A 12607-nucleotide genomic window follows, 5' to 3' on the forward strand; every position below is an offset into this window, starting at 1 on the left:
TGTATTGTGACACCACTGTGTGTATTATCTCTGTATTGTGACATCACTATGTTTATTATCCCTGTACTGTGACATCACCGTGTTTATTATCTCTGTACTGTGACACCACTGTGTTTATTATCCCTGTACTGTGACATCACTGTGTTTATTATCTCTGTACTGTGACATCACTGTGTTTATTATCCCTGTACTGTGACATCACCGTGTTTATTATCTCTGTACTGTGACATCTCTGTGTTTATTATCTCTGTACTGTGACATCACTGTTTTATTATCTCTGTACTGTGACATCACTGTTTTATTATCTCTGTACTGTGACATCACTGTGTTTATTATCTCTGTACTGTGACATCACTGTGTTTATTATCTCTGTACTGTGACATCACCGTGTTTATTATCTCTGTACTGTGACATCACTGTTTTATTATCTCTGTACTGTGACATCACTGTTTTATTATCTCTGTACTGTGACACCACTGTGTTTATTATCTCTGTACTGTGACATCACCGTGTTTATTATCCCTGTACTGTGACATCACTGTGTTTATTATCCCTGTACTGTGACATTGTTGTGTTTATTATCTCTGTATTGTGACATCACTGTGTTTATTATCCCTGTATTGTGACACCACTGTGTGTATTATCTCTGTACTGTGACATCACCGTGTTTATTATCTCTGTACTGTGACATCACTGTTTTATTATCTCTGTACTGTGACATCACTGTGTGTGTTATCTTTGTACTATGACATCACTGTGTTTATTATCTCTGTTCTACGACACAAAATACTGGTGTGCATGTGTGTCAGGCACTTGGTGGGGAAGGTCTATCCAGTGTCAGAAGAGCATGAATTTACTCGTCACCTCACTAGCGCATTTTAGGACTTCTCCTCGCCCGTTATGTCAGCACTTTTCAAAACTATCCAAATAGACTTAAAAAGTGTTGAACAAGAAATGTAAAAAAAACTTTCGGGTCAATTTGTGGGGATCATCGTAGACATTGCTCGTCTGCTCACGCAGACGTTTGCTGAGGTCACAGACTTCTTGCACAAGTCACCCACAGGAAGCTTTGAGACATTTACATTTCTACATTTGCTCCTTCCACTGGCAGACGTGGAGCTCGCTGGTGAGTACTGCCTGTGTTGTGGGCTGCCGACAATGTACAGTTATGTCATTGTGGATGTATACGGGGTTGTCCTGTGGCTTCTAGACCTAGCTCCGTCCTCATTCCATGTAGGCACCTGCTGCCCTTTCAGCCCCCTGTGCATGCTGCACCCATGAACGCTTTGTATTACATTAATACTTTCATATTTAGTCTGTGTTTTAGGCATATTTTTTATTTATTTTTATTGAGAAGAAAATATAATTCATCCTAAAGTGTGAGATTTCTGCTGTGGAGTGATTACTGTGTGGGCGCCTCAAAGGAGGTACATGAAAGATCTTATGGAGGAAACAAGTGTCACAGAGGAGTTGAAAGGTTGTGATGAAATGTTGCCGTTCTCTCACCTTGCAGAACTGTAGGTTCTCAAAATGAATAAATAAATGTATGGCCAGTAGCAGCTGTCCTGGGCAGGGTCTGGTTTTTGTTGGGTAGATTTTAGATCATGGGTTAGTTAGACCAAGGCTGATGTGCATAATGTTTTATTTGATAGGGTTGATCTGGGTCCAGCAGAGAGATAGTGCCTAGTGCTTCTCTAGAGCTGCAGATGGTCCACTCGGCTCTTTGTAGAAACACCCCTTAATCTAAAGTTATGTGAAAAAGTGAGGACACCTCATGTAATAGGTTGATTTTGATACATAAGAAGGCAAAAATGTTTCATAGCTATACCACCTCCTTCTGGAAAAAAAAAGCCATCTTTAAGCCTCATTTACACATCCATGTCCATGCTTAAATCTGTGAAAAGGCGGTCAGTGATGCCTCCGTGAAGATGCCAGTGAAGGACCCGTGTGTCCGTTTTTTGCTGTCCGTGTGTCATCCCTGTTTTACGGACACTGTGCAGCTGAAATATACACTCACCTAAAGAATTATTAAGAACACCTGTTCTATTTCTCATTAATGCAATTATCTAGTCAACCAAACACATGGCAGTTGCTTCAAGGCATTTAGGGGGGTGGTCCTGGTCAAGACAATCTCCTGAACTCCAAACTGAATGTCAGAATGGGAAAGAAAGGTGATTTAAGCAATTTTGAGCGTGGCATGGTTGTTGGTGGCAGACGGGCCGGTCTGAGTATTTCACAATCTGCTCAGTTACTGGGATTTTCACGCACAACCATTTCTAGGGTTTACAAAGAATGGTGTGAAAAGGGAAAAACATCCAGTATGCGGCAGTCCTGTTGGCAAAAATGCCTTGTGGATGCTAGAGGTCAGAGGAGAATGGGCCGACTGATTCAAGCTGATAGAAGAGCAACGTTGACTGAAATAACCACTCGTTACAACCGAGGTATGCAGCAAAGCATTTGTGAAGCCACAACACGTACAACCTTGAGGCGGATGGGCTACAACAGCAGAAGACCCCACCGGGTACCACTCATCTCCACTACAAATAGGAAGGCTACAATTTGCACGAGCTCACCAAAATTGGACTGTTGAAGACTGGAAAAATGTTGCCTGGTCTGATGAGTCTCGATTTCTGTTGAGACATTCAAATGGTAGAGTCCGAATTTGGCGTAAACAGAATAAGAACATGTATCCATCCTCTGATGGCTACTTCCAGCAGGATAATGCACCATGTCACAAAGCTTGAATCATTTCAAATTGGATTCTTGAACATGACAATGAGTTCACTGTACTAAAATGGCCCCCACAGTCACCAGATCTCAACCCAATAGAGCATCTTTGGGATGTGGTGGAACGGGAGCTTCGTGCCCTGGATGTGCATCCCTCAAATCTCCATCAACTGCAAGATGCTATCCTATCAATATGGGCCAACATTTCTAAAGAATGCTATCAGCACCTTGTGGAATCAATGCCACGTAGAATTAAGGCAGTTCTGAAGGCAAAAGGGGGTCCAACACCGTATTAGTATGGTGTTCCTAATAATTCTTTAGGTGAGTGTAAATTTCAAAGCATCTCTTCCTAATGATCCGTGAAACACGATTGAAGCACCTATTGCATCCATGTTGCATCTGTGATTTTCACGGACCCATAGATGGATAAAATAGAGCATGCTTCCATGCTAAAAACATGGCCCCACGGACCGTGGTAAAAAACTGATGTGTGAATACACACATTAAAATGAATGGGTACATGTGCTGTCCATGGAGAACATGTACAGCACAGCTATTATAAGGGAAAATAATAGCATTCTTAATACAAAATGCTAAGTAAATTAGGGATGGATGGGTTAAAAAAAATTATTTAACCACCTGCCATCTGGGCCATTTGCCCCCTTCCTGACCAGGCCTAATTTTGCAAAACTGACATATCTCACTTTATGTGGTAATAACTTTGGAATGCCTTTATTTATCCAAGTCATTCAGAGATTGTTTTCTCGTGACACATTGTACTTCATGATAGTCATAAATTTGAGTCAATATATTTCACCTTTATTTATGAAAAAATCCCAAATTTACCCCAAAAATTGAGAAATTCGCAATTTTCTAAATTTCAATTTCTCTGCTTTTAAAACAGAAAGTGATACCTCATAAAATATTTATTACTTAACATTCCCCATATGTCTACTTTATGTTGGCATCATTTTGGAAATGTCATTTTATTTTTTTAGGACGTTAGAAGGCTTAGAAGTTTAGAAGCAATTCTTCAAATTTTTAAGAAAATTGCCAAAACCCACTTTATAAGGACCAGTTCAGGTATGAAGTCACTTTGTGGGGCCTACATAGTGGATACCCCCATAAATGACCCGATTGTAGAAACTACACCCCTCAAGGTATTCAAAACTGATTTTACAAACTTTGTTAACCCTTTAGGCGTTCCACAAGAATTAAAGGAAAATGGAGATCAAATTTTTAAATTTCACTTTTTTGGCAGATTTTTTTTCTTTAACACATCGATGGTTAACAGCCAAACAAAACTCAATATTTATTACCCAGATGTGGTCATAAACTGCTGTATGGGCACACGGCAGGGCGCAGAAGAAAAGGAACTCCACATGGTTTTTAGATGCCATGTCCCATTTGAAGCCCCCTGATGCACCCTTACAGTAGAAACTCCCAAGAAGTGACCCCATTTTGGAAACTAGGGGATAAGGTGCCAGTTTTATTAGTACTATTTTTGGGTACATATGATTTTTTGATCATTCATTATAACACTTTATGGGGCAAGGTGACCAAAAAATTGGTTGTTTTAGCACAGTTTCTATTTATTTATTTTTACAGTGTTCACCTGAGGGGTTCAGTCAAGTGACATTTTTATAGAGAAGATTGTTACGGACGTGGCGATACCTAATATGTATACTTTTTCTCATTTATTAAAGTTTACACAATAATCGCATTTTTGAAACAAAAAAATTATGTTTTAATGTGTCCATGTTCTGAGAGCTATAGTTTTTTTTATTTTTTGAGAGATTTTCTTATGTAGGGGCTCATTTTTTGCGGGATGAGGTGACGGTTTTATTGGTACCATTTTGTGGGACATACGCGTTTTTGATCACTTGGTGTTGCACCTTTTGTGATGCAAGGTGACAAAAATTGCTTGTTTTGACACAGTTTTTTTTTTTTTTTTTTTACGGTGTTCACCTGAGGGGTTAGCTCATGTGATATTTTTATAGAGCTGGTTTTTACGGACGCGGCAATACCTAATATGTATACTTTTTTTTATTTGTTTCACTTTAACACAATAATAGCATACGGACGCGGCAATACCAAATATGTCTATTTTATTATATTTTTTCTATTTTTTAAATTTTTTTTTATTCCTTACTTGGGGACTTTTTTTTTTTTTACATGTGAAACTTTTTTTTTTTTTTTTTTTTTAACCCTTTTTTTTTTTTTTTTTTTTTTTACACTTTTCGTCCCCCATAAGGTCATACAAGACCTCTGGGGGACATTTACTTCACTTTTTCTTTTTTTTCCCACTGTTGATTTCTCCTGTAACTGGGGCTGACATAGTAGCCCCAGTTACAGAAGAAATGCACCCCTAGAGAGGCTGTACAGCATAATTCTGCGCTGTACAGCCTCAGAGCAGGGCTGATCGAGGTCTGTGAAAGACGTCACACAGATCCTGCACTCTCCGGTCACGGCGATCACATGACCGCCGGGCCGGAACAGGAAGTGCACAGCGCTTCCTGCTCTGCATACACAGTTCTCTGTGAGCGCTGTGTATGCAGCGATCCAGAAGGCAGGGACACCTGGGAACTGTCCCTGCCTTCTCTTAGGGTTGCCCTGCTGTCACTGACAGCGGGCAACCCGATCAGCAGCTGCACGATTAGCATGCAGCTGCTGTTTCTGAACGGACGTTTTAAAACGTGCGTTCAGAAATAGAGAACCACCCATAGGACGTTTATATCCTATGGGCGGACGGAAAGTGGTTAAAATTAAAATCATCTCATCCACTTGTTCGCGAAGCCCGGCTCACCTTAAATTCTTCTTCTTTGAGGACCTGGGAGGAAAAGGACCTTTGGTGACATCACTGCGCGAAGCCCGGCTCGTCTTCATTCTCTTCTTTGAGGACCTGGGAGGAAAAGGACCTTTGGTGACCTCACTGCGCTCATCACATGGTCCATCACTATGGTGATTGACCATGTCATGAGCGCAGTGACGTCACCAAAGGTCCTTTTCTCCCAGGTCCTCAAAGAAGAAGAAAGAAGACGAGCCGGGCTGTGCAAACAAGTGGATAAGGTGATTTTATTTTTTATTTTTTTAACCCCTCCATCCCTAATTTACTTATTTTCCCTTACAGTAAACCCATGTTATAAGGGAAAATAATAATGATCGGGTCTCCATCCCGATCGTCTCCTAGCAACCATGCGTGAAAATCGCGCCGCATCCGCACTTGCTTGCGGATGCTTGCGATTTTCACGCAGCCCCATTCACTTGTATGGGGCCTGCGTTGCGTGAAAAATGCACAATATAGAGCATGCTGCGATTTTCACGCAACGAACAAGTGATGCGTGAAAATCACCGCTCATGTGCACAGCCCCATAGAAATAAATCGCCCGTGTGAAAGGGGCCTTACAGTCATTCCTTGTCATGGTTATTTAGATATTGAGGGCTATTGATATGTTCTCAGGTCCACTCTCAGAAGAGCTTTAGTCAAAGATGTATAGTCTTGTATTTTCCCAAAGTGCCAACTTCCTTTACTAATTGCTCAAAGTCTCAAACCTCTCTGGTGTTCCTGGTGCAGTTGTTGTATTGGGCTAGGAAACATTGCAGCTAGCAGCTAGAGACGTGAAATGAAAGTTCAAAAGGTCCATCTGATCCTCAACCAGGGCCGGACTGGGACAAAAAATAGGCCCGGGCATTTTTGACTGAGCAGCCCAATCACATGACCCCCAACAGGCCCCACCCCCTTGCAGTTTAGGGGCGGAGACAAAACTGGAAGCACAATTGAGGGGCAGGGCCAGCCACCAGTAAGATAGGAAGGCTTAAGCCAACACACAAGCTTTGCAACAACCAACATACAGACCTTGCAACAATATAGGAAGCTACAGAAAAGTCTTATAATATCCTCAGTGGATCTCAACCTCCCCATCCTCCACACCCTGTACAGGAACTCACCCAAGTGCCTCCGCGTGATGTCACAGCGCGCGGCGTTCGCAAAGGGCAGGGGAGGTCGGCTGGAGCAAGCAAGTACTGTATTTTTTGCCCTATTAGACGCACCGGCCCATAAGACGCACCTAGGTTTTAGAGGGGAACAATAAGAAAAAAATATTTTTCATTACACCTCAGATCAGACCACCAATCAGACCCCCAATGTTAATCAGACCTCAGCTAACAGCCCCAATAAGATCCCCAATGTTAATAAGACCCCAATAAGACCTCAGATCAGACCCCAATATGAATGACCCCCAATCAGACCTCAGATAATAGCCCCATGCCTCATAGCAGCCCCCAGTAGCCTCATAGCAGCCCCCAGTGCCTCTCCATCAGCCCCCTGTGCCTCTCATCAGCCCCCCAGTGCCTCTCATCAGCCCCCCAGCGCCTCTCATCAGCCCCCCAGTGCCTCTCATCAGCCCCCCAGTGCCTCTCATCAGCCCCCCTGTGCCTCTCATCAGCCCCACATCGCCTCTCATCAGCCCCCCAGCGCCTCTCATCAGCCCCCCAGCGCCTCTCATCAGCCCCCCGCGCCTCTCATCAGCCCCATAGCGCCTCTCATCAGCCCCCCTGCGCCTCTCATCAGCCCCCCTGCGCCTCTCATCAGCCCCCCAGCGCCTCTCATTAGCCCCCCAGCGCCTCTCATCAGCCCCCCAGCGCCTCTCATCAACCCCCCCGCGCCTCTCAGCAGCCCCACAGCGCCTCTCATCAGCCCCCCTGTGCCTCTCATCAGCTCCCCTGTGCCTCTCATCAGCCCACTGCCCATAATATATGGGAAAAAAAACAACACTTACCTCTCCTGCTCTTGGACGCAGACGCACCTCTTCTCCTGCTGTCGGCTGTGCTGTGAAGGCTGCGCACAGCGTGACGTCACAGAGCGACTCACTCCTGTGCGCACTGCGCAGCCTGCAGAGCCGACACCCGAGGACCAGGAAGCGGTGAGTACAAAGCATTCACCGCTTCCTTCCTAGTCCTTTTGCCCTGAAACTTTGGGAACGGCGTTCCTGCCATGAAAAAAGTGCAGGAACGCCGTTCCCACCCGTTCCCCCTCGACTCGAGCCCTGAGGCGGCCCGACCCGGCCCACCGGGCAAATGCCCGGTCTGCCCTATGGCCAGTCCGGCCCTGTCCTCAACGTTGAGGACTTGAGGATTGGACTAACAGCTGAACATACCTGCATTTTTAGCTTTTTATAATAAAACTTTCTCCCTGATATTGACGTCTAAAAGTAAAGAATGATGTTTATGCTGTAAAAGACAGATAATGAAACACTAAGCTTATTTAAATGACCACATAAGAAATGCTGTTGTCCACACTGATGGTGCTAAGGTGTTTGTTTCAAGATCATATGGTTAACTGGTTTTTTACATCTCCTCTAACCAGCTAGTAAAATGAGTCAGTGGCTATCAACCTGTCACGGCCATGGTCATGGTCGTGACTCTAAACCGCATGCTGTTGCCTGCGGTTTGGTTTGGGTGTTCAACCACAGGTGAGGGCCGCGGGTAACAAGTTGTTTTGTATTGTCGCAGTATAGCAGCCTGAGCTGATGCTAGGCAGCTTGCTGCAATGTGCATGCGGTTGCACCTGGCAACCTGTCTGTTAGGTGTGTCTTCTGAATGTCTGGTGTGCACTGTGTTTTATGTTTTGTATGCACTCTGACATTTTCCCTTCGTCTGTGGCTGCCCGTGGCAACGTTTGGTGTTTGTACATGTGGTGGCAGTGTCTCAGCCTTTTGGCCGGCTCCCAGGACACGTTTGCCACGCATGTCGTTGTCAACGGTAACAGCTGCAGTGAGAGTTTGTGTGTATTCCCCTTTATGTGGTTCCACTACACTCCCTGGTGTTGGAAGGGTTAACTTCCTTCCCTGTGTGTCTGTACACTGGGTGTGTCTGTGTGGGTGTGACTACTTGGGCCTATAAAGCCTCAGTTAAGACCTGATGTCTGAGGGGTACTCCAGCCTTGTAGTAAGCTGGAGGTACTCTCCTGGTCACATATAACATCTGCCAGTGAGGGCCACCCTTGTGGTCATAAGTTTATGTCTATGTGATGTTCTGTTGATATTTTCCTTTTGTTATTTGGTGCAGCTATGGATCTGGGTTCCTGTGTGTGGATGTGTGTTTGCTGGGTTCATTGAATGTTGTGTGGACATCAGCTTGCCAGCACAGGGATCCAGTCAGCAAGGCTGTGGCAGGTAGGTGGAACTAGTTCAGTTCACCTGCCATATCCATAGGACTGTTTGTGGTCCCCTTTTCCCTGCAGCTTGGTCAGTGAGACTCCTGTTCCTCCGTGTCCAGAAGGAACAGGTCGTCTTACCCTGCTCCTAGTTTAGGGCCGTCCTGAGGGCTAGCAGGGACTACAAGGATCCGGAGCATGAGCCCTCCTACCATCAAGGTCAGCTCATGCAGCTAGGAGTCAGGGTCAGATTAGGGATGCGATTAGGAGGTGACCTGCTCCCTAAATCTGTCCTCCTGGTCGAGCAGCGAACACCATCTTTGATCATCGCACGGCTGAGGGTTTTCCCCATCCCCAGCCGTGACACAACCCATGGAAACTGTCTCAGGAGATCCCCAAAAATAAAATGGTGGCGGTCCCCTCAGCATAGTGAAGGTACAATTGCCCATGTAAGCAGAGGATGTGGTGCACCCCATCGCTGATTATCAGGGCCCCCAAGACCCCTGCAATCAAAATTAATATTTGGAAATCCCTTTTAGACATATATAGAAACACAAACTAGGGAGTATAATTTTTCTATTTCATTTTTATACCAGGTTTGTTTCAAAAAGGAGGAAATCATCTTATTCTGGGGGTGAAGGTCATCAAGGTCACCACAAATGACCACCAACAATAGCTGCAAGCTGGTCAGCCCTGTCCTGTACCTGACTGCGTACTCTATAATATTACCTATAGGGTTTATCATGAACAGTATTGCCATCTTCTTGTTTTTTTGTGTGAATAAGCTACGGTCGCCCACTATTGTCTACATGAAGAACCTCGCCTTGGCTGATCTGCTCCTGGTCTCCTCCATTCCACTGAAAATCTACTTCTACGTGGTATCACCTTCACAAACAAGTGTACAGAACTGGATATGTGACATCACCGGGTCATTTCTCCTTCTCAACATGTATGGCAGTATTTTCTTATTGACCTGCATTAGTTTTGACCGGTATCTGGCTGTTTGCTTCCCTCTTCAATCTCGGCGCTTCCGTCAAAAGGCCTCTTGGATCTGTGTTGGTGTATGGTTTCTCAATATAACATCCTGTGTTGTAATATACAATGTTTCTGAGAACCCTCAAACAAATAGTTCTTGTTTTTATGGTCGTCCTCAAATTGTTGCTGCAACAGGACCCACAATAGGTGCTATTGGCATAGGCTTTTTAATTCCTCTTGGAGTCCTAGTCATAAGCTCAACGGCAATGTTGAGGTCCATGAAGAAAAGTCAAGTTGTTCAAGAAGGACTAATCAACAAGGTGAAAGTGATCCGTATGTTGGCCACCAATGTAACTATCTTTCTTCTTTGCTTCCTTCCATATCATATGGTATTGCTTCTTTATCAGTTCATGGAAAACTGTATTCTGGAAGAGGCCTACAGAATCACTCTATTGACAGCCTGCTGTAACACTGTGCTTGACCCCTTTACCTACTACTTCACCACCGAAACTATTAGAAATGTGGTTCGAGAGGAGATCAAAGCAGGAAAGAGATTTTTGGAGCTGTCTGAACAATCGTCAGAGAAAAATAGACCCATTATTTCCTCTTAGGAGGTCATAAAAGAACTATATCATGCCATCTAAACTTCTAATTGTTGGTAGGTCAAGCATGTAACCTGGAAGTAACATGAGCTAGAATTGACATGGGGTTGACCAAGGTTTTATCTCCAGACTTGACCTCACTTTTGACCTAAATGCAAGATCATGTTTTAATATAAAAGTTTCTTATCAATCCATAGCCAAGTAAGATGGAAAGCTTGAGGATAATGGTAGGAAGTTATCATATGAAAAGTGTGGTTATTAACTAATTACTCAGTGTTGTTGACTCCAGAGCCGTCTACCAAATATGAAGTGTGAGTAAACTGGCTGACTGATCAAGTTTCGGCTGTAGATCTCTCATTACTCAGAACATGACGGATATACAGTTAATAGAAGAAACTTACTAAATATAAAACTGTTCAAAAATATTTTTCAAACTATGAGGTTATTGTTGCTGTTGCTTTTATGATTTACCAGGATCTATGGTCATCTCCAACCTTTCAGGTATGTTAATCTCCAGCCTTGGCTCATTCAAAAAACTGTCCAATGTTCCCCAGCCGCCTGCTCCATAACATTCATATGGATGGTTTAGTACCTCAAAATAAAATTTAGGTCATATTTACCTGAGAAAGTCATTCTATATATAGAAACGTGAATATGATAAACCAATGGTCAGTGGATGACGAGGAGTTCTTGGCATGATACCATGCATTTTCCTGCTCTTTCACAATCACGAATGGATGAGGAACATCTATGATCATCCAAGTCATCTCATATTTTGCTTTACATAATGCTATATATTTACTTGTCTAATCTGGACTGATATTGGGACAAACTGAAGAAGTCGTTTATCATGTAAATAACTCCATGGGTTCATTCAGTGTGAGGCTACAATGTTCAACACAGGAAACTTCTCCATGTCCAACTCTACTAAAGTGGTTTCCTGGATTTTTGTATTGATGAACTATTCATAGATAGGTAGGCTCCTAACTCTTGGCAGCCGCCCCATCTCCAGATCAGCTATTTAAAGGGGCCATGGCTCCGATAAGTTCTGTAGCCTCTTCACTGTTTATAGTGCTCCATACTCTCAACATAACAGGCAAAGTAGTGGCCATGCTGGGTATTGCAGTTTTGTCCCATTGGCGTGAATGGGACAGTGCCTAAAATGCTTAGGCTATAGATCGCAGCTGCCAAGAGCTGAGCCCACACCAATCTGCCATTGATGGCCTAACATAAGGATAGGTCATCAATAATAAATCCTGTGAAACCTATTTAAGTCTTGTGTTGATGACCACCTGTTCTGTTTGGGTTCCACCAGGGGCAGATGAAAATTAGTAGAGACCCCTGGAATGCCTTCAATTTCTAGGTGAACAAACATAGGTAGTAAATATTGAATAATTAGTCCCAAACTAATGTACAACTAGCACTGTAGCAATTTAATATAGACTTATAAAACCGTAATAATAGCACCATGCAATGACAGTGCTATATAGTATCCAAATAAAAGTGCTCACACTGGGGCTGATTTTAAAGGAAGACCTTTAAAGGTCTTGGTGATAAATGTATAATGATTAGGGGCCTGACTGCTGGGGCTCCCACAAGAACGGGAGTCCACTATGTGAATGTGGTGGAAGGGCACTTACTTAACTACTGCTCTATTTACTTCTATGGGATAGCACAACTATCTCTGTCAGTACCACGGAAGTCCCACTGTATTTGGAAATCCATGTTGTTCTGATCAGTGGGGGTTCCAGCAGTAGCAACCTCTAAAGATTGCCGGAGCAGCATGGAGGACTATTCAATACTATTGTTTGATTCTAGAACTAGGGCCCAGAGTTCACATCTGACCAGGGGAGGCATATCGAGAATATCCTTAAAGGGACGCTAGGTTCACACAATTTTGGTGGCTGATAGAGTAATATATTTTTATGTTATTGAGTTGTAAGGTTTCATTTTAGTGGTTCTTTCGTTAATTATTATTTGGCAGTGTAATGAGCAGATACAGGACCCTTCTATAGTTACCAGATCGCGGTACCGCAAAACACGGATGGCGTCCGTGCGCGTTCCGCAAATTGCGGACAGCCTTTAATATAAAATGCCTATTCTTGTCCGCAAAGCGCGGACAAGAATAGGACATGTTATATTTTTTTTA

General features: G+C 43.6%; 1 protein-coding gene across 2 annotated transcripts; it reads left to right on the forward strand.

Annotated features, from left to right (window-relative positions):
- Positions 1 to 1080: 1080 nt before the first annotated feature.
- On the forward strand, positions 1081 to 12365 carry LOC120986543 (lysophosphatidic acid receptor 6-like). 2 transcript variants are annotated; one of them, XM_040415173.1, is made up of 2 exons: positions 1081 to 1126; positions 9478 to 12365. In XM_040415173.1, exon 2 carries the CDS (start codon positions 9541 to 9543, stop codon positions 10465 to 10467), a length of 927 nt encoding a protein of 308 aa, XP_040271107.1. In that variant the 5' UTR covers positions 1081 to 1126; positions 9478 to 9540; the 3' UTR covers positions 10468 to 12365. The 2 variants fall into 2 exon arrangements, with proteins under 2 accessions (XP_040271107.1, XP_040271108.1); XM_040415174.1 differs by lacking the exon at positions 1081 to 1126 and adding an exon at positions 1195 to 1233.
- Positions 12366 to 12607: the final 242 nt, after the last annotated feature.

The sequence above is a fragment of the Bufo bufo genome, chromosome 1, assembly GCF_905171765.1.
Source record: "Bufo bufo chromosome 1, aBufBuf1.1, whole genome shotgun sequence".
NCBI classification, from domain to species: Eukaryota; Metazoa; Chordata; class Amphibia; order Anura; family Bufonidae; genus Bufo; species Bufo bufo.